We start from the raw sequence: 21226 nt of genomic DNA, 5'->3' as shown, positions 1-21226 counted from the left end.
ATCCCACATTCTAGGCCAGCCTCAGCAACTTAGGTGAGACCCTGTCTCAAAAAAATTAAAAAGACTGGGGATGTAGCACCATTGGGTTCAATGCCCAGGACCAAAAGAAAAAAGAAAGAAAGAAAGTTAAAGCCCAGGAATGGGTGCAAGAGAAACAAACACTTCCCAGAGGATAAGAGTCTCATCTCCGTTAACCATTACCCCATTGCTTCCATAACAGCGTCTTCAAGGAGGCGGGACTTGGGAGGGGGCAGGTGGGAGGATCAGCTGGTTACGATGGACCTTGTCCCTACTCTTGAACACTGGTTGCTGATCTAACTATGGAGGCAGCTGCAGGTAGGAGGCTGGGAGATATAGCGGGATGGGACTTTGGGGGCAGTGAGAGGCCTGATTTGGAGGCTATGGGACTGGGGCACACTTGATATTGGGGCTTGCAGCCCTGAGGCAAACAGAAGTTAAGAAGAAGAAAGAGGTGAGTTGATATGTTTGTCTTCCTGGTCCACACCCTGTACTGATATGCTCAGATTTATGTGTCACAGACTTGCGGGGAGGGAAAAGGAGAGGGATATACGACATCCCTTTAAGTGTGACTTTAGTAAGAAGGTGAAACTTTGGGAGCAGAGCAGAGCACTAGCTCTGAGTTTGGGTGTTTCCCTAAGTCCTTTCAGTTTATGAATGTGGAAGAGGTGATACAGCTGGTTACCCTGCTGAGTCCTTGCTTCCATGAAAGCTTAAGTATCATCCCTCCCCACCCCACTCCAGGAAGAGGGGATAGAAAGGTGGAATCCATGGGATGGGGAGGTCCTATCCCTTTTATATCTAAGGTCTTCTTTTATCCCCCTACATTCCTGTCCTTTATCTGGCTTATTTCCCTCTTTCCTTCTTGTGATGGGGGGGAGGGGATGCTGGTGGGAAGGTGAAAAACCGGTGGGCCAATGGGGTGGGGGAGGAGTGATCTGGGCAGGAAGGTCCTAGGGTGATTTGATTAGCACCTCCCTATTTGCTGGGACCTGCTTCACTAACAATTCTTTAGGATGGCCTGGGGCCTTGGGGACATTAACATTTCAATCTCCCTGGTGTAGTTCTGACCCCACGGGCTCAGATTGCACTCCATTTTCTTTATGGGCTCCATTTTCTTTATCAGACTCGATATCATACCCTAGCTACCTAGCTACACTAACTACCTATCTTTAAATCTGGCTTCAGAGGCATCTGGGGGCAGGAATGTGCCTCTCCTCTTACGCACTTCTTTGTCCAGTAGATCTTCAGGACACAGCCTCCTTAACTCTGTAAGTGGCTTGAGGGTTGGGTAAGGGGAGGGATGACCTGAAGGTGGGGCAGCTCTTCAGATGCCATTAGCTCCTGAGCCTGGGACTCAAGTCCAGCTGCCAGCTTCTCCTACCACTTCCCCTGCCTCCTTGCAGAAAGTTCAAATTTAACCCGAAGCTGGGCATTGACAATCCTGTTCTCTCCCTGGCGGAAGACCATGACTGCTCTGGTAACTCCCTCACCCCTTGGCAACCATTGCCTTTCCCTGGAGATACCGCAGCTCCATGCAGCCTCCCATCTCCTTGGTAACCACTCTGCCTCCTTCTAATATCAGTAACTATGTGGAGGTAGGAGGGGGTCAGTGCTTCCTCTGTCTCAGCCACTGTGCCCACTTGGTGTTCAGCCACAGTGCTGCACCTCTCTCTGGGTAGACACCTGCCCAGTGCCCTGGCAGGAGGCGGGGCTGTCAGGTCAATCAGGCAACTGATGTGCACTTGGGCTGTGCTCCCCTTCCCTTGTCTCTTTTCTGCTGTCCATCTCCCCCTCCAGATCCATGGAACCTGAAGAGGCCTCGCTTCTGTTTGCTGAGCAAAGAGGAGGGCAGGAGTTTTGGTTTCCACCTGCAGCAGCAGTTGGGCAGGCCTGGGCATGTGGTGTGCAGGGTGGAGCCGGGCTCTTCTGCCCAGCGCCAGGGTCTCCGGGAAGGAGACCTGATCTTGGCGGTGAACAGTGATGTCGTGGAACATGAGGACTATGTGGTGGTGAGGCTGGGCTGGGACTCCCAGTGGTACAGGAGAGCATTCCACAGCATCTCAGGGGGAAAAGCCAGTGAGCCTCCTCCCTGGGCACTATAGCAACAGGGCCATAAATCTCCCTACACCCTAGGATTTAGAGGTGCCCATGTAGGAAGGGTGGATGCATCTAGAGAGCTGGTTCCCCTGGTGAATAACACAGGTCCCCAGGAGGCCCGGGGAGTTGGCAAGAGGAGCCATCACCCTTATCCTGATGTGCTCTCTATTTAGGTGGTGCGCCACATCCGGGCCAGTGGTCCCCGGGTTCTGCTGACAGTCTTGGCGAGGCATGTTTATGAAGTGGCCCGAGTTCAGCAAGGGAACAGTGGCAACCTCTGTCCTGTTCTAGACTCAGGGGTCCGGCCCCGGCTGTGCCACATAGTAAAAGATGAAGGTGGCTTTGGCTTCAGTGTCACCCATGGTGAGCTTAGAGTCTGGAGACGGGGGAGGTGGGGTAATCAGTCCTTGTTCTGGGTAAGTAGCAGTCTGGAGCTTGTGGTGGTTTTTTGTTTTTGTTTTTTCTTCCAGGAGCTCAGGGTCCTTTCTGGTTGATGCTAAGTGTGGGAGGAGCGGCGGAGCGGGCAGGGGTGCCCCATGGGGCTCGGCTGCTTGAGGTGAATGGGCTCAGTGTGGAGAAGTTTACTCACAACCAACTCAACAGGAAGGTATGGCTGCCCACTTCCCTCTCTCCCCAGTCATTGGCTGGGTCCATCACAGGAAGCAGGCTCCTCCCCATGTACCCAACCTCCCAATCTGATGGTCTGCATTTGTTACCATCCCTCCTTTCAGGCCCTCCTTTTAGTGCCTCATTCCTGTGCCTTGGGAGGGGGTACCGTGAGGAGGTGCCCACCTCATCCCTCCCTACCCAATGGGTAATGCCGACACCCTGCTTGGTCCCCACAGCTTTTGCAGAGTGGAGAGCAGGTGACCCTGCTGGTGGCAGGGCCAGAAGTGGAGGAACAGTGTCGCCAGCTAGGAATGCCCCTAGCTGCACCCCTGGCAGAGGGCTGGGCACTGCCTGCCAAGCCTCGATGTCTGCACCTAGAGAAAGGGCCCCAGGGCTTCGGGTTCCTTCTGCGGGAGGAGAAGGGCCTCAATGGTCGCCTTGGTGAGTAGGAGCTTGCAGGTGGATGGGGAAGGTGTGCCTTGGAGTGTGCACTTGCTCACTTCTCAGTGCAGCTGGGAGGGGCTGAGGGTTAGCCCTGGGTGTGCACACTGGAGGTGAGGGGAAGAGGAACAGTGAGGATGTCTGTGTCCCAGGACAGTTCCTGTGGGAGGTGGACCCAGGACTACCAGCTGAGAAGGCCGGGATGCAGGCTGGGGACCGGTTGGTGGCTGTGGCTGGGGAGAGCGTGGAGGGGCTGGGCCATGAGGAGACAGTGTCCAGGATCCGGGCGCAGGGTTCTTGTGTTTCCCTCATTGTCGTCGACCGTGAGGCTGACCGCTTCTTCAGCATGGTGCGCGCTGAGGGACGGGGCAAGGGAGGGGGCAGGAATAGAACAGGGCTCGGGTGAGACAGGTTTGCTCTGTCGGCTGGTCTAGGTTCGCCTGTCCCCACTCCTCTTCTTGGAGTGCACAGAAGCTGCTGCCTCCTCCGAAGACACTGGCTCAGCTTTTCTGGTTGAGACCGAGGACCTACCAGATGAAGGCACAACCATACCTCCTGGTCCTCTCGGCTCCTGCAAGCGCTTCCTGTACCCTGGGCCTGGTGGCGGCTATGGTTTCCGACTCAGCTGTGTGGCCAGTCGGCCTTGTCTTTTTGTCTCCCAGGTGACTGATGCCCCCATGGATCCTGGATCCTTTCTATTATTTACCTCCTGATCAGCCTTTCTCTGTCTCCCTCCCAGAGTCCTAGAACACATAGTAAACATATCCATGGTGTTCTGTGTTCCATCTGCCCTTTATACCACCAGGTGACCCCAGGAGGTTCAGCTGCCCGGGCAGGGCTGCAAATGGGAGATGTGGTTCTGGAGGTGAACGGGTATCCTGTGGATGGAAATGATGGCTTGCAAAAGCTTCAGCAGCTGGCCGAGGCCAAGCCACCCCTCTGCCTAAAGCTGGCAGCCAGGTCTCAACAGAGCTTGGAAGCCTGGATTCCCCCAGGGATTAGAAAGGTAAGGAAAGGAGACATATGGAGGTGTGAACAGCCAGAGAAGGGCAGAGAGGAGCCAGAGAGAAACATAGATTGGGAGGACTACTAGGTGACAGTGTGGGGTGTACAGGTGGGGCTTCAGGTCATGGGAGGTGAGGACAGAAGAATCCATGAAAAAAGTCCCATAACTGGGCATTCCAGGGCAGGTTGGGGGGAGGGTAAAGGAACTCTTCTAGCCTTAGAATGACCTTCTCCCTCTTCTATCGCTATAGGACTGGACTCTGGCCTCAGATCTGCTATAGGACACCCCTGCTTGCCGTAGTTCTGCCAAGTGGTTCTCCTGACTTCTCTCTGCAGCCTGAAGTGGTGGGAGCAGAGATGGTTTCTCTAATCCAGAAGTGGGAACTAGAGGTTTAGGACACCATCGATCATAGGAATGGCCAGGGACTCCCTCCCTTCCCATGGCATACCTCCCAGGAAAGGGTGTGGTCAGAGACCTCAGGGAGGGCCCTGAAGGAGCCTAGACTTCAGAGGATGCCACGTGGGAGCTTTGCAGAGATGTGTCCCAAGGATGAAGTTCTGCCTGAGAAGGGGATGCTGTCGGGCTAGTTGTGGGGATGGATTGAAGTCATCTGGAACTTGCCCTAGTATGACTCCAGTGTAATACGGTACAAGAATTTGGAGAACAGCTATACCCTCCCTCCATGGATGCCTTAGACTGTGGGGGCTGGTATCTGGTAACTGTTGGGTTTTATTATAGAAATGTACTTTCTCTATGAATCTGACTGCCTGTGTTTGTGTAGATGGGGACAAAAGGATTTAAAGGGACCACAAGGGCCCTAGACCCTATCCCTGAACAGTATCCAAAGGTACTAAAGAGGTCGTCTTGACTGGGATTATTCCAGACTCCCCAGTTTCATTAAATGGCGAAACCCAGGTTCTGTAGGAGAGGGATTGAGACCTTGTCAAATTTCTCTCCTACCTCTTAGTCTTTTTTTTTAATATTTATTTTTTAGTTGTATACAATACCTTTATTTTGTTTATTTATTTTTTTGTAGTGCAGAGGATTCAACCCAGGGCCTTGCACATGCTAGGTGAGCGCTCTGCCGCTGAGCCACAACCCCAGCCCACCTCTTAGTCTTCAGGATGTAGAGACGTTCCCAGAGGATGGGGATCACTCCTCTCTGCCAAAGACCACAGCCCACAGCTCTGCTGGGTTCAACATTAAAACACTTTATTACTGGGCCTCAGAGAGTAGAGGCTGGCAGCCTCAAAGATCCAGAGGGTTGAGGCCAAATTGACGCAGCTGCTCCTTGTGCTTGGCATGGAGTCTCAGCACGGCCCCATCCAAGTCAGGCTTAACAGCTCTCAGTTTGGCCAAGAGCTGGTCCAGGCTGCCCTGCAGACACCAAGCTTTCAGCTCCCAAGAAGAGAGGATGGAGATAAGGGTTGCCCCAGGTTGGTTTGTAAGCTTTCCTTGCTTGCAGGGATTTCTTACTCTGCGCTGGTAGGCACAGCTGTATCCACTCTGTCCAACTTGAGGATAGAGCAGTGTTCCTTGGGGACACTTCTCCTTTCCCTTGGGTTATTAGTCATCACACTAGCTGTGGGCTGTGGGGATGGAGGAGTGCTGGGGTACTAGAGCAGCTGGGCTCTGGAGGGAAGTGCTTACATGTAAGATTTCCTGGTACTTGGCCTCCATGTCCACCACCTGGGCCCTAAGCTGAGTCAGGGTCTGGTCCCGCTCTCTGAGGGCTTGCTCAGCCTCTTCCCTTTCAGCCTTAGCCTCCTTCTGGCACATTTCTGGGGAACAGAAGGGAAGGATGAGAGGACAGAATGGTGGCACTCTATCCTGAACAGTCTCCAAAGGTACTAAAGAGGTCGCCTTGAGTGGGATTATTCCAGACTCCCCCAGGTTCATCACATTTCCTACAGTCCCAGTAAAGAGCTGAAGATCCATCGAGGTATGACAGAGTGCAGAGGGCTTGATACAGGAGATGGGTCCAAAGTCTGGTCATTACTTACTCTTTGTATATTGTCAAATATGTCTCTTTCTGACTCTCAGTTTTTTAATCTTTCAAACCTCATGTATGGTGTGACCCTTAAATGTGAAATGGAAGGCAAAGTGCCTGGTATATAAGAGGTGTTCTATAAATGTTGGTTGAATTTGAAATTGAAATAAGGCAAATATTGGGGAAGGGACTACATGACAGATAAATAGCTCTTGGATATCTATAGCTAAACTGAAAATGAAAATATTTTAAGATTATAAAAAAAAAAAAAAAACAACAACTTTGAGGGCTGAGTTGTGGCTCAGTGGTAGAGCGCTTGCCTAGCACATGTGAGGCACTGGATTCGATTCTCAGTACCAAATAAATAAAGATATTGTGTCCATCTACAACTAAACAAACAAGCAAACAACATTGAGGGTGGGGATGTAGCTAAGGGGTAGAGTGCTTGCCTGGCATGCATGGGCCCTAGATTCCATCCCCAGCAACATACACACACACACACACACAGAGGAAAAAAGAAACGAAAGAAAACTTTGAGGTTAAAATTATGAAAGAACTCATGTGCTATGCTGAGATATTTCAACTTTGTCCTGTAAGCAAGAGGAAAGGAAAGCAAAGGCTTCCTGTTTTTTTTTTTTTTTTTTTTTTTGCTTATTTGGAAAGCTTATTCATTTATTTAGTAAGTGGTTTTTTAGGGCCTATCAGGTGCTAGGCCTTGAAGATACAGAAGTAAATGACTAATATTTTCCTTAGTTTCATTACAAAAGTTAGCTTAATTTAGGGAATATGTTTTGCTCAGTAGAGACGTAGAGACAAGGCAGTGGAGAAGAATAAACATTGAATTTGGAGACACTAAGCAAAGGGGGAAGTTAGGTATGAGACCTTCTCTCTGTTGGTGTTTCTTTATTCCTCTCTCTCTTCCTTCCTCTCTTTCCTCCCTTCCTCCTTCCTTCTCCCTCCCTCTCTTTCTTTTGATTGAACTCAATGCCTCACACATGCTAGACAAGCATTTTACCACTGAACTACATCCTGAGCCTGAAACCTACCTTTTCTTTACTTACATCTGTTTTTTTTATTGTTTGTTTGTTTAGTACTAGCAACTGAGCCCAGAGGCCCTTTCTCACTGAGCTCCATCCCCAGTACTTTTTATTTTTATTTTGAGACGGGGTTTCACTAAGTTGCTGAGGCCTTGTATTTGTGATCCTCCTGTCTCAGCCTCTGGAGAAGCTGGGATTACAGCCATGTGCCATCACTGGGGCTTCTTTACTTACATCTTAGAATTTCTTGTCATCCTGAATCCTCTGCTCAGAGAACAGTCCAGAGAAAGGCATCTAAATTCAAATTCAACCAACAGACTGCAGCTTTCTAAGGAAGGACCCTCTAAGACCATCCTTTCATCTGGACCTAGTTAATGACCCTTGGAGAAAAAGACCTGGATGGAACCTACCTAGCTGCTCCCGAAGACCCCTTACTTCCTCTTCTAGCTGATGGCTGCGGGTTTCCAACTTCTCCTTCAGGGCCTGGTGCTGGCGGCTCATCTCTGAAGCAGGGGTAGTGGGTGGCCAGGAAGCCATGTAGGCATGGAGACATGGAGAAAGGAAAGTTGTAGATGGAGAAGACTTTACTTAGTCCAGAGAGGCCGGAGCATAAGGACCTTCTTAATTTTTCTTGTGATAATGCTGAGAAGGTGGAAAACCCTGAAAATCTGGGGAAGGGATAGAAAACCGGACCCTTGCCTGATGCTGAAGTGCAAGCCTGTAATTCTAGCTACTCAGGAGGCTGAGGCAGGAGGATCACAAGTTAGAGACCAGCATGGGCAACTTAGTGTGACCCTGCCTCAAAAATTGAAAGAACTAGGAATGTGGTTCAGATTTTTAAAAAGAAAGAAAAGGAGAAGAAAAAACAGAAAACCAAACTGCCTTCTCCCATACAGTTTGGGATGAGGAACCTAGCCTTTCTTTCCACTTATTCTCATTGGATAAATGAGATAATGGCTATGACTGCATTTTGTACCCCCACAAAGCAACACATGGCATCAGGGATTCTGGAAGGTGCATGCGTGGGATGCCAGGGATCTTCCTTGGATTCCTTGCTTCCTTGGGGCCCTTTGGTTGTCCTCTTTTAGGGCACTGTCTTCTGCCCACCTGCTCACCCCGTCACATACCTGCATATATAGCCTTCTCTTCACTTCGGGCCTCTTTGAGTTCTGCCTCTAACCCTTGCAACTTCTGCTTCAGCAGCTCTTCGGAAGCCTTGGCTCTACGGGACTCATCCCTCCGCAGAGCTGTGAACAGCAGCAGAGCTGCCTTTAGGATTGGCTGTGACACAACCAGTCCCCATGGGCTGGATAAGCTCTTCCCACCCCTGAAGAGCTGGTGGCAGGGCGTCCAGCCCTTTGCTCTGTTTGTTCCTCTAGAATCTCACAGCCTCTTCATTACTACGAAGGAAAACCTCCTTCTATATTCTGGTCATGGAAAATAGCTTCCCTGGTATGTTGGCATAGCTCAGTGGTAGAGCCCTTGCCTAGCACGTATGAGGCCCTGGGTTTGATCCCGGCCAGGGAATTTGGGAAGAAGCATCCCTCATCAACCCTCACTGCCTACTGCCCCCCCACACACACACACCCATAGTCCTTTTCAATTAGGGGCCAGTTAGAATTTGGCTTAGCCCTGTGCTTATCCCTTCAATCCCCCAAGGACCCAGAAATGCCACTTATGCTGTCCCCAGAGCCTTCACCCTTCTCACCCAAGTGGTCCAGGAGCAGCTCCTTCTCCAGCACCATCAGCCTGTGCTTGGCCTCGGCCTCCACATCTGCCCTGGCAAGTTGGCAGAGCCTTAGCTTATCATAACCTCAGTCCCACCCCCACCTTACCCCACCTCTGGACTTTCCTTCATGAGATCAGAGGACCACCCAATGAAGGGTGCCTCCCTGATAGGACATGTAGAAGCAGGGGTCCCACCTGTACCCACTGTGACTTACCAACACTCAAGTTCTTTTTCTTCTTCTGTGTCCCAGATTTCCTACCTTTTTCTTTGGTCTTAGGTGGCATGTCCTGGCTGTCCTGAGGGAGGGGGGACTTTATAGTTCTAGACATAGGAATGCTTTCCTAACCCCTAGACTTAACCAGGAGACTTGAGTGATTTAGAATTCTAGTTTTCAAGTCTGTCTCACACTTGTTGGAAGCTTTACTTCTTGGTTTCCTGGGAACCTTAGGCAGGGCTGGAGTAGGAAGGGCTGCTCTATATAGAGAAGTCATTCCTCCCAACCCTCTGTTAGGGAAAATAAATCTCTGAACCAGTTTGCTCCCTTTTCCCTCCATCCTCACCCTACCTTTTCCTACCTATAGGATGTTTTCTTGCCTTTGTGGTCTCTCCTTGTGGAGTGACCCACTCACAGGGAAGGGCAGAGAGAGGCCCAGATAGAGCCTGAGGAGGAGCCTGTGTCCTGGAAACCAATCCAGGCTGGCAAACTTCCTTCAGGGGCAGGACAGAGAACCAGAAGGTTGGGTTTCTGGAGGCTACATGTTGTCCAGGCAACTGGAAAACACGGAATTCAAAGGAAGGTGTAATGGGCTGTCAGCTCACAAAGCTAAAAATACAAAGACCCTTGAGGGTCACTTCTCCCCTTCTCCCAAAATCTTAAATACATTTTGAAGTGAAAGGGCTTTGGAGCTGATTAGCTAAGATGTACTTCCAGGTGGGTGCTGCCTGCAATTTGGAGAGTAAGGAATTATAGATGTACATAGTGTTGTGCTGATATAGAAGAAGACTGACATGGCCATCCTGGCAGTTTTCATCTCAAGATCCCACTGGCAAAAGGACATTAAACTTACAACTGAATATTCCCCTTCAGAAAGGCATTTTACAGTGTCTGAGGGAAATAATGCAGAAGCAGGGAGTTAAGAGAGTTTTCCACTTTAGAGAAGTGAGAACGGAGGAGAGGTGGATCCATGGACTCCAGGATATTGACCCAGAGGGATGCAAATGTCAAGGAAAGGGCACTGGTTAGAGACAGGAGACATGAGTCCTAGTCCCCTCAATGGATGTATAAACTTGGGCAAGCTACTTAAATTTTCTCAGACTCTTTAAACCTTTGATTTTGAAACTCCTGAAAGTCCTGGATTTTTGCTGGGTATTTACAAGACCATTTTCTCTCACAGTACTTAATCTATGTCGGCATTTCCCCTATTCCTATATATAGATGATTTGCAGACAGCTGTTGAGAAACTACCTCTAGAGGTTCCCTGCCACAGAGAGTTGGTTGGCGCTCCCTCTAGTGGACACACTTGGCCTCCTGCATCTCCTCCATTTTTGCTTCATATTTATAGGACAGCGTTCTGGTGACTCCCTTTTGGGGATGCTTCCTAGAATCCTGCCAGAGTCACAAGTGGTTGGAAAGATAAATTTGGGGCAGAGAGTATGAAGGGTGGCTTGCTCTTGGCAGGTGGCCCCCACCCTCCCCCCAGCCCCCGGGGGTGTCTGGAGCCATGTCATCTGTCAGTCACTGGGATCTCTGGGCCATATAGTAGGAATTTCAGAGCTTTTCTCCTTGTGGATTAAGGGACCTGCAGACTCTTTTTATAGGTACTTCTCTCTATCCCTGTTCCCCTAAACCTTTTTGGTCAATTGCCTATTGTCAGAAGTAGATCTTCAGAAATGAACATGAGATCTGGAAATGAAGTCTTGTCTCTGAGGAGCGGGCAGATGCAGGCAGAGGCCAATGCATATTTATTTGACCCTTTGTGGCTGCAGGGTACTTCTCTGACCTTCTGGACATTTTATAGAGCAAAGGGAAGAGCCAGGTGTGTCTTTCCAGTGCTTACAGCTCCTGTAACTCAGGGCCAATTAACCTTGTACACATTTCCCAAATTTGGAGAATACTTTTATTTTGAATTTGCAGCATTTCTTCATTTACTCTCCCTCCAGAATCCCCTCCCTCTGTCCTGATATGGTGGGTGTTCTCAGTGTTTCTTCCTAGGAGCCTGTCTGGGGACTTCTTCCACAGAATGATTATGTCTTTGTTTATGCTGATGCATAGAACGACATATTGAGGGTAAAAATTACAGAATATAAGCAACATATATGCCTCAGAAGAGCATTTACTTTACAAATATATTTACTCAAATAACTTTCAGGTGCAGAATGAGGATGTGGTTTGGGATGAAGGTGAAGTGGAAAGAAAAATGCCACATGTCACGTGATGTGATACAAGATGAAACAGCTCTAGAAAAACCCAGAATGTAAATGACATTATGATCAGCAATACAACCCTATCTCTAGTACATTTTCAAAAACAAGCAAAATACAGTAAAAACAAAACAAAACAAACAACAAAAACCCAACTATAATGCACCAACAAAAGAAAAAAGTCAAATAAAAATTGTGAGATAAAGGTCGATTTGTCTTTTTGCATTAAGTTTAATTTAGAGGGCTGGGGCTGTAGCTCAGTGGCAGAATGCTTGCCTAACATGCATGAGGCACTGGGTTCGATCCTCAGCACTACATACAAATAAATAAAATAAAGGCATTCTGTCCATCTACAAATTTTTTTTTTTTTTAAATATTTATTTCTTAGTTTTCGGCGGACACAACATCTTTGTTTGTATGTGGTGCTGAGGATCGAACCCGGGCCGCACGCATGCCAGGCGAGTGCGCTACTGCTTGAGCCACACCCCCAGCCCCTACAAATTTTTTTTTAAAAATTTAATTTAGGGCTGGGGTTGTGGCTCAGAGATAGATCGCTCACCTAGCACGTTCGAAGCCCTGGGTTTGATCCTCAGCACCACATTAAAATATATATATATATATATATATATATATATATATATATATATATATATATAGTGTCCATCTACAACTAAAAAATAAAATATTATTTTTTTTAATTTAGAAGCAAAAATAGGAAAGATTATTCCAGCAGAAGTATCTTCCTTTGAATAAAATCCCACACACCTGTGGAAAGAAGGCTCATCCTTTCTCCTTTATTCAAACGTGAAAGATAGGCCATTTGTATATTAAAAGAAATAGGGCCTGCTACAGCAGATACCAAATGCACATTATTTAATTTTCTGTTATGCAGACCTCACTGAAGAGAATACAAATTGGATACCTTAAACCAAGCCAGAGAGGTGTACTGTATACCTAGACATGCACCTTCACAGCTCCATGGATTAACATTTTACCTGTACTCCTTTAAATCAAGGATTTAACTATGAAAAATACCCTGATAAATCTACCCTGTGTTAGGTACTGTGAAAGATCCAAAGTTGACAAGATAATATAGCATAAATTAACATGTGGTATAAGAAATAAATGACTATGGGGCTGGGGTTGTGGCTCAGTGGTAGAACGTTCACCTAGCATGTGCAAGGTGCTGGGTTTGATCCTCAGCACCACATAAAAATAAATAAAATAAAGGTATTGTGTCCAACTACAACTAAAAAAAAATTAAAATAAACAAAGTTTTTTAAAGAAGGAATAAATGACTAGGGAAATTTATAAGAGTGAAGGATTATTTCTAGCAGGAGGACAATATTTGAGCTGAGTTTTGAAGAATGAATTGGATTTTAGAAGCACACTTCAGGCAGAGGAAAAGCTCTGAGTAATGGTGATGAAAAAAGAAAGAATTGTGGTATTTTGTGACTTGATGAGTCACCCAGCATAAGATATTTGTATCAGGGAATAGTACAAAACTGCAAGGTAGTTTGTTTGTTTATTTATTTATTTTGTCATTCTGGGGATTGAACCAGGGCACTCTCACACTGAGCTATATTCCTAGCCCTTTTTATTTTTTATTATTGAGACAAGGTCTTGCTAATTTTTGAGACTGGCCTTGAACTTATCCTCCTGCCTCAGCCTCCCTAGAAGCTGGAATTACAGGTATTGCCACTGTGCTCAGTGCCAAAAACTGTGGTTTACTTATTTTAATTTTTTTTTTTTTCAGTACTGGGGACCAAATATAGGGCCTCACCCTGGTAGGCAAGTACTCTATTATTAAGTTACATTTCCAGCTTTGCAAAGGAGTTTGGTTTTGGGTTAGAACATGGCTGTTAGTTTTATTCCAGAGGCAATGGAGAGTGTTTAGTTTTTGTTGTTGTGGGGGTGTGATGCTGTCTTAACTAATGGAAGCATATGGTGGCAGGATGGAATTAAGGCAGCAAGGAAACCAGTGAGAAAAATTTCAGTATCCCAGGGAAAAGAAAAGGAGGGCCTGCAGTGAAGGTAGTGGCTCTAGGGGTGAAAAGTTTTGACATTTAGGAGTTTGCCTAGATTCTCCTTTTTTTTTTTGAGAACTGATAAAAGGTAGGAACTGATAAAAGACATTCTATTGGTAGGAAATGATAATGTAGGCTTCTAAATCAGTCTTAGAGAAAAGCAATTGACTTGCAAACTCAGGATGACTGGCTGAATGATCCTTTAGTTCAAAGATATTTTGCTCTCTTGAAGAAGTACTTGATGAACTTAATTTCCAAATCAGCCAAGGGCTTTGTGGAAGAGCTAGGAGGAAGATACAAAGCAGACCTAAATACTTATTTACACACCTGGGCCTGCAAACTCACAAAGCTGAAGCTAAGAATTAACAAATTAGGGCAGGGCACTTCCTTCTTTGGAAAGGAAGTTCCTATTTTTGTTCTTCCAACGGAATTTTTAGATTAGAGAAGTGGGAGTGATTGGGAACTACATTTCTATTCCCTAGACCGAGTGAGAGCCGCTCTGGCCACCACTTGCAGAGGTCTCACGATTTGTGGGCGGTGTCTCGTGCTAACGGTGCAGACGAGCAAGGGGTGCAATGAGCTGAGCAGAAGATTCTTAAGTACATATTCAATTCCCAGAAAAGGGCAACTCCCCAGAAGCAGAAAGGGAAGTGCTTTGTTTTAAGAGGTCAAAAGCATGGAAGAAGTGCTCATGGCCTGAGGGTTCCCAGCTTTTGAGCCTTTCTGGGGCCTAATCAGGTTGGAACAATCTTCAACGTTCTTTTTTCTGTACTCAGTCGCGTCCTAATGAAGAATCTAAAATGCCAGAGAATGGAGACATACGTTTCTTTTTTCTTCCATTTCCCACAATATGAAGCAAATAACTATAAGTTCAATTTCCACATTTGTCAGGCGTGAGGAAAGGACTTGTAAAGATTCTTTCCACTATGAATTGCTACCTGTCAATGACCCTCTCCTAAAGCACCAACCTCCAGCCAGCCCACAAAGAACATGGAGGTCTCGGCTTCCGCTTAGTGCGCAGGCTTCACATTGGATCCCACCCGCTTCCTTTTCGCGCGTCTCCAGCAGAGGGCGCAAGCACTGAGGTTTTGCTGGCCCCGCCCCCTTCCCGCCCTCGGGGGTAGGGGCGAGGGAGGCGGGCGCGGAAACTTGGTGGCTGCTTTCCCGGAGCTGTGGGCACGTGGGCGCTGGCGAGGGGGTGGGGCGGGAGGTGGGGGTCTCTCCCGGGTTCGGACGCTGCCGCCTGCTTTCCCCAGCTCTGGGATCAGCCGTCAGTCCCTGGCGCGCGCCCCCGCGCTCCGCCCGCCGGGCTCGTGCTCGCTTAAAGGGGCGCGCCCTGCACCCCCCACTGCCGGCACCGCCCACTCCCCTCCCCGGGGCCGCTCCTCCCACCGCTCCGAGAGCCGGCGGCTGCTGCGGCCGCGAGAGGCCCCTCCTTCACGCCCTCCTTTCCCTCGCTCGCTGTCGAGCGGAGCCGGCCGTCCGGCTGGGCCCCCGACTCTCCCCGGCCATGGCCGGTAACGTGAAAAAGAGCTCTGGCGCCGGGGGCGGTGGCGGCTCCGGAGGCTCGGGCTCGGGCGGCCTGATCGGGCTCATGAAGGACGCCTTCCAGCCGCACCACCACCACCACCACCTCAGCCCCCACCCGCCGGGGACTGTGGACAAGAAGATGGTGGAGAAGTGCTGGAAGCTCATGGACAAGGTGAAGGGCCTGCCGAAGACCCGCGGGAGCAGGGTGGGCGTGGGCGGAGGGCCTTGCCAGCGCTGGGATCGGCGGAGGAAGCTGGGGGAGGGTCTGGAGGCCAGGAGCTGGGGTGACCCGCCGGCCGAGGGGGGCTGGGGGCCTGGAGCCGGGGCAGGGGAGGAGGCCGGATGGTGGGTCGGTTTGGGGGAAGGGCTGCTGTTGGGAGTTGGGGACATTGAGGTGTTCGGGGAGCGAGACAAAGATGGGGTGGGGGCTGGGGTGAGGGTTGACTGGGAAGCCACCGGGGCGGAAGTGCAGTGGGGTTTGGGGCTCGGTGCGGGGTGTGGGGATGTGGGTCACGGAATTGGCCCTGGGAGACCGTCGTGAGGGGGTTAAGGAAGCGTTTGATTTACCGGCTGGTTCTCCTGGCTGGATGAGAAGTCGACATCTGACTAGGGAATTGGGTTTATGGGCTCTCATTGAGGGACCTGGGGGCAGGACAACTCCACAGGCTAACTGTATTCTGGGTGAGCGTAAGGTTTTTTTCTCTTTAGGATGTAATACCAGGATAAAAGAAAGAGGGAGGTTTAAATGGGGGCAAGGAAGGAACTTTCCTCCACATCTAGCACTAGCTCAAGTTTTTTGACCCTTCGAAGCATTGGGATGTGATCCATTGCCGGTTTTGAGATAATGCACTGATTAAACCACAAGTTCTGGTTAGAACCATTATCTTCTGGAAGGTGGAAAGACCGAATATGCCAAGCAGCAGATTTTGACTTTTTCATAACTTCCTCCCTCCACTCACCGCTTTTAGCTTGGCTCTACATTTTCTTGTAAGGGCCTAGCTCCTTATTATTGCAGGACCTGACTTGAGTTTGTTCCATGAGTCTTTTTGATTACTTTTTTTTAAGCAAGGCAAAAAAAAAATTAAAGACGTTATATTTAGTCATTTAAGTATGTCATGTGGGAGAATTTTACTTCCTTATAGTTGTGTCTATATAATTAAACATATTAAGTAACAGTCCCTTATACTTAAAAAGTGTATAAGCAGTCTAATGTTCTGTTAGAATTAAATATATCTTGATATTTATCATTCATTAATAACATTTTGGCAAAACTTATACTTCAGATTAAAAGTGGATAGGAGGATCTGGCATGCAAGAGAATGCTGTTATTTCCTCCAGGGTAAAATTGGTTTTCTTTGGTTCCTCTCCGGACCTAGGTTCCTCTTCTGTAAGTTTTTCATAGGTTGTTTGGACTAAAAACAGCTAATAAAATGATTATGAAGTACTTGGCAAATGTAAATGTGCTATATAATGCTTAACAAGTCCTGTGTGAGAATTAACACTCCTATAGTGTATACCAGTGATTTCAGAGCCACTTTTTTTTTTTAAGTTGTTGATAGACCTTTATTTTATTTATTTATATGTGGTGCTGAGAATCTAACCCAGTGCCTCACACATGCCAGGCAGAGGGGTGATTTTTCTCATGGTTAAATAATTGGTATTGCAAGAGGCTCTGGGTTCCATCTGCAGTACCATAGATGGACAGACAAATTCGTATTGTAATTAATGACACAAATATTTGTTGATTATATCGGTGGTGTAGTGCTAATTTTATTATTAGAAATTATAATAAAAAAGGAAACTTTAAATATGTTGACATCTTTTAAAAAATATTGTATTCAAAATTTGAAGTTTCTAAGCTTGCGTTTTGGGGATTTACTATTAAGGACTAAAAGATTCCTCTGACAGAAAAATTATTTGCTTTTCTAATCAGTTTCTCATATAGGCCCAGTTGGTGAAGTGTATCAAAATTATGCCAATTTGTGACTTCTTAGAAATAATGAACTTTTAATCAAACTTTTGTGTTTTGGTAAATAAAGGATAAATGATGGTCCAAATAAAGTCTTCCCTATGTCTTATTGCTTCATCTCTTTGAAGTGTATTTAATTGAGTTCTCCTGCAGGTTGTTTAATTGTTTGGATGGAATAAAGAGGACTCAAAAGTTTTTGAGTTAAAATGCTTTTAGGTATAGGTAGTTTAAAGGACAGTATGCTTTTAGCTTTTCCATTTTAGTCTAGGAAAGGGATATTTATTCTTATACTCTGCTTGTCTTGGAAGATGGCTTCGATACTGTGTCCTGTATCACATATTACTAGTTGTGCTGAAATGAAAATTCAGTGTTTTCTTTTTTTTTTAAAGAGAGAGGGAGAGAGAGAGAGAATTTTAATATTTATTTTTTAGTTTTCGGCGGACATAACATCTTTGTTTGTATGTGGTGCTGAGGATGGAACCCGGGCCGCACGCATACCAGGCGAGCGTGCTACCGCTTGAGCCACATCCCCAGCCCAATTCAGTGTTTTCTGATGTGTTAGTCCTGTAGGTTAATATTGCTCTCTAGAGTATTTCTGAATACTTCTCTAGCATTGCTAGATTGTACCATGTCTTTACCCTTGATGTTTTAAGCATAGTGGGTTCTCTTTTTTTACTTTATTTTTATTGTTGAAAGTCTTTAGTAGGGTCGTTACACCTCCTTGACTTCATGTGGTATTATACAAGTAGTAAGAACTTACTGTCACAGCCACAGATGTACCCCATGTTTATTGAATTTAGTCTTAAGTCATGATTTCATACCTGTTTTGTACTTGGTTGATTTAGCACTGGAAATTGTTAGTTTCCTCCCCTTCCCGCTGTTGGATATATGCAGTTGAAGTTGGTGTAAATCCTGGATTCTGGTCAGTGTAAATCCAGTTTACTAATTTACTAACCCATTATAGATTAGTTGAGCAAAATGATTATGATAGAATGTTTGTTATTAAACAAAAGACATAGCCTCTAATAAGTTTTTCTGTTTTAGTTTTTTTTTTTTTTCCCATCCCCAGGATGTTGTAATAGATATTTGTGTAAATATTTCTATGTGAAGAAAAATAGTAAATAAAGAGACAAATTGGGCAGGGAGAAGAGAATGGAAAGAAAAATTGTACACATTGCCTTCAATGTAAATTTAAAAGTATCAAGGTTTAGTGAGAGATGTAAAATGCCATTGTGAAGTAGAGATTGACAAACTTTTTCTGTAAAGGGAGGGATTATAAATATTTTAGGTTTTGCTGGGCACATACTTAATACCATACTCTTTGTTGTTATTACAACTTTTTAAACATGTAAGAGCCATTATTATCATGCTGAGGTACTGGAGGATAAAAGGCTTCGGGTCATCTTCCCACCCTTGAAACTGAGCTGGTAGTATTTTGGATCTGTACTGTTTTATTTATTTATTTATTTTTATGATGCTGGGTATTAAACTCAGGGTCTTACCATACTAGGCAGACATTCTACCAGTGAGATACACCCTCAGTCCTGTTTTATTTGAAATTAGCTGGCATCATTAAAATATTAAGGTATTGATTATTTTTTAATTGGATGTAACTTATTAAAAAAATCCTTTCTTTCTTTCTTTCTTTCTGTTTTTTAATATGGAGGATTGAACCCCAGCCCTTTTTAAATTTTGAGACAGGGTCTTGTTATATTGCTTAGGGACTTGCTAAATTGCTGAGGCTGACCTCAAACTTGTAATTCTCCTTCTTCAGCCTCCAGAATCACTGGGATTAAAGTTGTGCACCACCACGCCTATCTAAAATTCTTCTCTTTAAAGCATGTGTTTATTTTATTTTTGGTACTGGGATTTGAACCCAGGGGCACCTTTATCACTGAGCTACATCTCTATTCCTTCTATTTTTTATTTTGAGACAGGGTCTTGCTGAGTTACTTAAGGCCTCACTAAATTGCTGAGGCTGGCCTTGAACTTGAGATCCTCCTGCCTCAGTGTTCTGAGTCCCTGGGATTACATACCTGTGCTACTGTGCCTGGCAAAGCATATGTTTAAGAAAGTATTTTTAGCTGGCCATAATGGCATGTAGGCCCAGAACTCTGGGAGGCTGAGACAGGAGAATGACTGGAGCCCAGGAGTTCAAGGCCTGTGTGGGAGACCCCTTTTATTGTTTGTTAGTTTTTATTTTGGTACTAGGGATTGAACCCAGGGATGCTTTACCACCGAATTCCCCAGCCCTTTTTAATTTTTTATTTTGAGACAGGGTCTTTTTTTTTTTTTAATTCTTTTTAGTTATACATGGACACAATATTTTTATTTTGTTTATTTATTTTTATGTGGTGCTAAGGATCGAACCCAGTGCCTCACATGTGTGAGGCAAGTGCTCTGTCACTGAGCCCCAGCGCCAGCCGGAGAACAGGTCTTGTTATTATTAACTTGTTTCGGCCCTTGCTAAATTGCACAGACTGGCTTTGAACATATAATCCTCCTACCTCAGCCTCCCGAGTCACTATGATTACAGACATAAACCACTATGGATGTCTTGTTTGAGTTTAAAAATGTATCCTCAAAAGATTATTTTTATTGGGCATGGTGGCACATACTTGTAATCCCAGTGGTCTTGAAGGCCTAGACAGGAAGAGGAAGGCTACAGCAGGAGGATTGAAAAAAATTTGGGGGGGTGGTTCCAGGGATTGAGCTCAGGGGCACTCAACCATTGAGCCACATCCCCAGCCCTTTTTTGAAATTTTATTTAGACATATGGTCTCACTGAGTTGCTTAGCACCTCCCTGTTGCTGAGGCTGGCTTTGAACTTGCTTCCTGCCTCAGCTTCCTTGAGCTGCTGGGATTACAGGCGTGCACCACCACACCCAGCAAGGTTGAAAATTTAAGGCAAGCTTGGTGACACACTTATAATCCCAGCAACTAAGGAGAATTGCAAGTTTGAGGCCAGCCTCAGCAAGTTTTTGAGACCCTGTCTCAAAATAAAAAATGAAAAGGGCTGGGGATGTGGCTCATTGATTAAGCACCACTGGTTCAATCCCTTGTACCCCAAACCAAACTAAAAAAAAAAAAATGAATAGGGAAAATGAGTGGAGTTGAGGAAGGAGATTTACGGGGGTGGGAGGAAATGGAGAATGAAATTGACATATTGTACGTATGAGACCATATCACAGAGAATTCCACCTTTATGTGTATCTTTAAAGCACCAATTAAAAAAAAAAACTAATGAAAGGAAGATCAGTGAAGTAGAGGAAGGGGAAATAGGTGGAGGGAGGAAGGGACTGGGGTCAGAAATGGAGCAAATTCTATTTTATTTATGTATGACTATGTCAAAGTGAATCCCATTATTATGTATAACTACAATACATTAATAAAAAAAATTAAAAGGCAGCCTGGGCAATTTAGTGAGACCTTGTCTTAAGATAAAAAGGGCTTGGAGCGTGTCTCAGTGGTAGAGCACCCCTGGGTTCAATTCCCAGTACTGCAGGGAATAAAACAACCATCTCTTTCTTTATCTGCTGCTTACCCTACCTGTGCCCTGTCCCCAAAAGAATCTTAGGTAAATTCCTGTATTTTGGTAGTAAGAGGTACTTAGTTAAATTTTGTTTTGTTTTGGTGCTAGGGATTGAACCCAGGGGTGCTTTATCCAGCCATTTTTTATTTTGAGGCAGGGTCTTGATAAGTTGCTTAGGGCCTTGCTGAATTGCTGAAGCTGACCTGAAACTTGAGATCCTCCTGCCTCAGCCTCCCAAGCTGCTGGGATTTTAGTCATGTGCCATCATGCCTGGCACTTAGTTGAATTTATAAATAAATATTTCATCTGTCTTCTTGCTCACTTCCTCCTTTCCTCTTTTTACATTTTTTTCTTCCTATGTTTGCATGCTCACTGAGTCCCAAGCCGGGTATTAGGTGTAAGTTCTTACATGCCAGGAATTGCATTATAAGTGATACATGTGATAAGTGACTACAAGAGAAACATGTCCAAAGTGAGATGGCATCTCTTAAAGAGTTTACACATGGAAACATATTTCTTCTGTGTTTATCTTAACCGCTGAAGCTTGTAAACTCCTGAGGGCAGCAGTGTAACTGACTTATCTCCTGCAGTATCCAGTTAAGGGGGTTATTCAATAAAAGGTACTTTTTAAGTATTTGTTAAATTAATTGTGTGTCCCCGAGGAATTAACTGAAAGGAAAAGATATGGGGTTGAGAATTTATTTTAATCACATCAAGTTAATTTATTTCAGTAGCCCTTTATGGGTGTCATCCTTGTTTTATAGATGAAGATATTTAGGTTCAGAGAGAGTTAATAGTGGAGCCTAAATTCAGGATT

At 45.9% G+C, this 21226-nt stretch overlaps 3 protein-coding genes across 11 annotated transcripts in view; 2 read left to right on the top strand and 1 right to left on the bottom strand.

Annotated features, from left to right (window-relative positions):
* Nucleotides 1-237: 237 nt before the first annotated feature.
* Nucleotides 238-4932, top strand: Nherf4 (NHERF family PDZ scaffold protein 4). Of its 3 annotated transcripts, none has more exons than XM_046438667.2 (11): nucleotides 238-336; nucleotides 1262-1289; nucleotides 1425-1498; nucleotides 1819-2030; nucleotides 2292-2481; nucleotides 2589-2725; nucleotides 2964-3168; nucleotides 3321-3517; nucleotides 3603-3830; nucleotides 3974-4174; nucleotides 4425-4932. In XM_046438667.2, the coding sequence occupies exons 1-11, from the start codon at nucleotides 321-323 to the stop codon at nucleotides 4452-4454; spliced, it is 1518 nt and encodes a 505-aa protein (XP_046294623.1). In that variant the 5' UTR covers nucleotides 238-320; the 3' UTR covers nucleotides 4455-4932. The 3 variants fall into 3 exon arrangements, with proteins under 3 accessions (XP_046294623.1, XP_046294622.1, XP_046294621.1); XM_046438666.2 differs by having other exon boundaries at nucleotides 283-336; nucleotides 1207-1289; XM_046438665.2 differs by lacking the exon at nucleotides 238-336 and having other exon boundaries at nucleotides 940-1289.
* A 430-nt stretch (nucleotides 4933-5362) lies between these two features.
* On the bottom strand, nucleotides 5363-9625 carry Ccdc153 (coiled-coil domain containing 153). Of its 7 annotated transcripts, none has more exons than XM_046438668.2 (7): nucleotides 9506-9625; nucleotides 9145-9226; nucleotides 8910-8975; nucleotides 8329-8448; nucleotides 7612-7704; nucleotides 5825-5955; nucleotides 5363-5551 (listed from the first exon to the last, which is right to left on the bottom strand). In XM_046438668.2, the coding sequence occupies exons 2-7, from the start codon at nucleotides 9212-9214 to the stop codon at nucleotides 5423-5425; spliced, it is 609 nt and encodes a 202-aa protein (XP_046294624.1). In that variant the 5' UTR covers nucleotides 9215-9226; nucleotides 9506-9625; the 3' UTR covers nucleotides 5363-5422. The 7 variants fall into 7 exon arrangements, with proteins under 7 accessions (XP_046294624.1, XP_046294625.1, XP_046294629.1 ...); XM_046438669.2 differs by having other exon boundaries at nucleotides 9496-9564; XM_046438673.2 differs by having other exon boundaries at nucleotides 8910-8980; nucleotides 9506-9555.
* Nucleotides 9626-14744: 5119 nt separating this feature from the next.
* The window catches only part of Cbl (Cbl proto-oncogene), a 98778-nt gene continuing 92296 nt past the window's right edge, over nucleotides 14745-21226 (top strand). Inside the window, exon 1 of the mRNA XM_046438567.2 lies at nucleotides 14745-15080. Coding sequence (XP_046294523.1) covers nucleotides 14889-15080 — 192 coding nt within the window. The 5' untranslated portion in view covers nucleotides 14745-14888. The remainder of the gene's footprint in view (nucleotides 15081-21226) is intronic.

Source organism: Marmota monax, unplaced genomic scaffold (genome assembly GCF_021218885.2).
Source record: "Marmota monax isolate L192 unplaced genomic scaffold, Marmota_monax_Labrador192_F-V1.1 WCK01_AAM20220418_F8-fsc00081, whole genome shotgun sequence".
NCBI classification, from domain to species: domain Eukaryota; kingdom Metazoa; phylum Chordata; class Mammalia; order Rodentia; family Sciuridae; genus Marmota; species Marmota monax.
Note: the sequence above shows the minus strand (reverse complement) of the source record. Positions and strands in the feature narration are given on the sequence as shown.

What these genes read in the sequence shown, in the direction of transcription:
- Nherf4 (XM_046438666.2), top strand. Translation starts at nt 1,225, where the DNA reads ATGTGCCTCTCCTCTTACGCACTTCTTTGTCCAGTAGATCTTCAGGAC. An exon ending in GGAAGACCATGACTGCTCTG is followed by an intron (nt 1,499 to 1,818) that starts GTAACTCCCTCA and finishes CTCCCCCTCCAG; the next exon opens with ATCCATGGAACCTGAAGAGG. An exon ending in GGGCCTCAATGGTCGCCTTG is followed by an intron (nt 3,169 to 3,320) that starts GTGAGTAGGAGC and finishes TCTGTGTCCCAG; the next exon opens with GACAGTTCCTGTGGGAGGTG.
- Ccdc153 (XM_058577106.1), bottom strand. Translation starts at nt 9,259, where the DNA reads ATGTCTAGAACTATAAAGTCCCCCCTCCCTCAGGACAGCCAGGACATG. An exon ending in GGGTCTTCGGGAGCAGCTAG is followed by an intron (nt 5,956 to 7,611) that starts GTAGGTTCCATC and finishes TCTGTTCCCCAG; the next exon opens with AAATGTGCCAGAAGGAGGCT. An exon ending in AGTACCAGGAAATCTTACAT is followed by an intron (nt 5,552 to 5,824) that starts GTAAGCACTTCC and finishes TGGTGTCTGCAG; the next exon opens with GGCAGCCTGGACCAGCTCTT.